Genomic DNA, 1,852 nt, shown 5'->3' on the forward strand with positions numbered 1-1,852 from the left:
TGTGTGTTTGTCTCTTTGTCTGTCCGTTCGATAACTCGACAAGGAATTGAGATAGCGATCTGCTGGGAGTTTTAGGGTCGTTTGTACCAGAAAAAGACAGATTGAGTTCAAAGATGAGCATTCTAGCTCAAAAATTGATTTAAAAAAAAAATCAAAGACCACAGGTCGAAAAATGTATTTTTTCAACTACTGTATTATTTTATGGGTTCCTACGGGGTAACTCGTCAAAGTAGAACCCTATGTCCGAAAATTTCGTCGGTTTTGCTCTTTCTTGTACCGTTTGGCGTTCTTGGCGAAAATTAGGTGAAAATGGCCTAATGGTCTATTAAATCGTTAAAAAGGCTTTATAACGAAAAATTTATTGTAAAGAAATACATATACGACACATTTATCGTCGAACAACACCCTCCTTTTGGCTCAAGGGTTCCTCGATTACCTACTAAAACGTTTAATGTTACATAACAATCTGTCAAATTAGAACATTTAATGAATATATAAAACATGCGAAGTTTCATTTCCCTAATTTTGGAGTAAAATGTCCCCGACAAATGCAAAGAGCGCATGTCAAATTTGGGGGCCAGTAGGCCCTATTTCCGTATACACTCCTATTAACTCGTCTCGGGTGTCAGCGCCGCAGGCCTAGCTGTATATGTGCGCCAGGCGCGTCGCAGCGTAAGTGTTTCGTGAGATAACGCGAAGCCTGTTACGTGAGACGTGGTCTGGCGTACATATGGCTAGTTTAAGATAAATATTTATAACATTTTACATGTCATCTTTATTATAAGTTATACGCTCAACTCATGAAATCCACGTAGCTGCTCTTTGGTTAATGGTAGCAACCATTCCACACAGCCCGGGCTTAGAATATACGGCTGTAACCAGCCCTAGCTATTGCAGCTGAGGTTGGTAAAGTACAGTACATACATCTTTCGTAGTGCTAGACGACTTCCCCCGCCACACTGTCACACCAGTTGCAAAGCACCTCGGCCCCTGGCAGCACGCGCCGCGCGTCGGCACGCTGTCGGTCGCACGGGGCTGCCGCGTGAGTGCAGCCGACAATCCTGCCCAGCACGAGCCTCCGCAGCGCCCGCAGGCCGCACTGCTCCAGCAGCGAGGGCAGGTCGTCGCAGCTGAACGGCCACTCGCCGTCGCCCGCCGTGCCCACCCCCATCTGCAGCACCTCCAGCGAGCGGCCGAGCGCCCGCAGCAAGGTCTGCGTCGTGGCGCGGGGCAGGCCGTCCACCCGGAGCCACTGCAGGACGCCGGCGCCCGGCAGAGGCGCGGGCAGCTCGGGGACGCACGCGTAAGCGTTCCCCGTCACCTCCAGCCTCCGTAGCCGCGGCATGGCGTGCACCGCGAGCAGGTGGGCCTCGTCGGGGAAGTTCAAGCGGAGCTCCTCCACTGTGGCTGCGGCGCGCTGCAGCAGCTCGAGGCTCCAGATGGGGTCCTCGCGGCAGACCACGTTGACGAGGCGCGTCACCTGCGGAGGGAACGGAGTCACGGGGGTCGGAAACGGGGCCGAAGCAGACCCACGACTTGACGGGAGGTTGGACATGAGCCCCACCCAGTGGCCCCGTGTCCAGAGCAGGCTAATATTGGGCTTATTGTTTTGAGGCTAAACTGGAGGCTTGCCTGCCTGAGGTCAAGCGCACTCACCCCTGCTGCGTCCTGCAGGGCAGCGGCCTTCTCCTGCTGACGGTCGTCGGCTCCACTGTCGCTGATGGCATCCACATCCATCTCCAGCGCCTCGGCAGGTGAGAAGTCCTGGGCGGCAGGAGGCAGGCGCAGGCTGCCCACCGCGGCAGCTTCAGGGTCCAGGGTGGCAGGAGGCGGGCTGCCCACCGCGGCAGCT

General features: G+C 54.8%; 1 protein-coding gene across 1 annotated transcript; it reads right to left on the minus strand.

Annotated features, from left to right (window-relative positions):
- Nucleotides 1–338: 338 nt before the first annotated feature.
- LOC127751586 (uncharacterized) lies at nt 339–1,846 on the minus strand. The gene is made up of 2 exons (XM_052275343.1): nt 1,657–1,846; nt 339–1,480 (listed from the first exon to the last, which is right to left on the minus strand). The coding sequence occupies exons 1-2, from the start codon at nt 1,735–1,737 to the stop codon at nt 938–940; spliced, it is 624 nt and encodes a 207-aa protein (XP_052131303.1). The 5' UTR covers nt 1,738–1,846; the 3' UTR covers nt 339–937.
- Between the last annotated feature and the right edge of the window lie 6 nt (nt 1,847–1,852).

This window comes from Frankliniella occidentalis, unplaced genomic scaffold, assembly GCF_000697945.3.
Source record: "Frankliniella occidentalis isolate FOCC.00 unplaced genomic scaffold, Focc_3.1 Scaffold581, whole genome shotgun sequence".
NCBI classification, from domain to species: domain Eukaryota; kingdom Metazoa; phylum Arthropoda; class Insecta; order Thysanoptera; family Thripidae; genus Frankliniella; species Frankliniella occidentalis.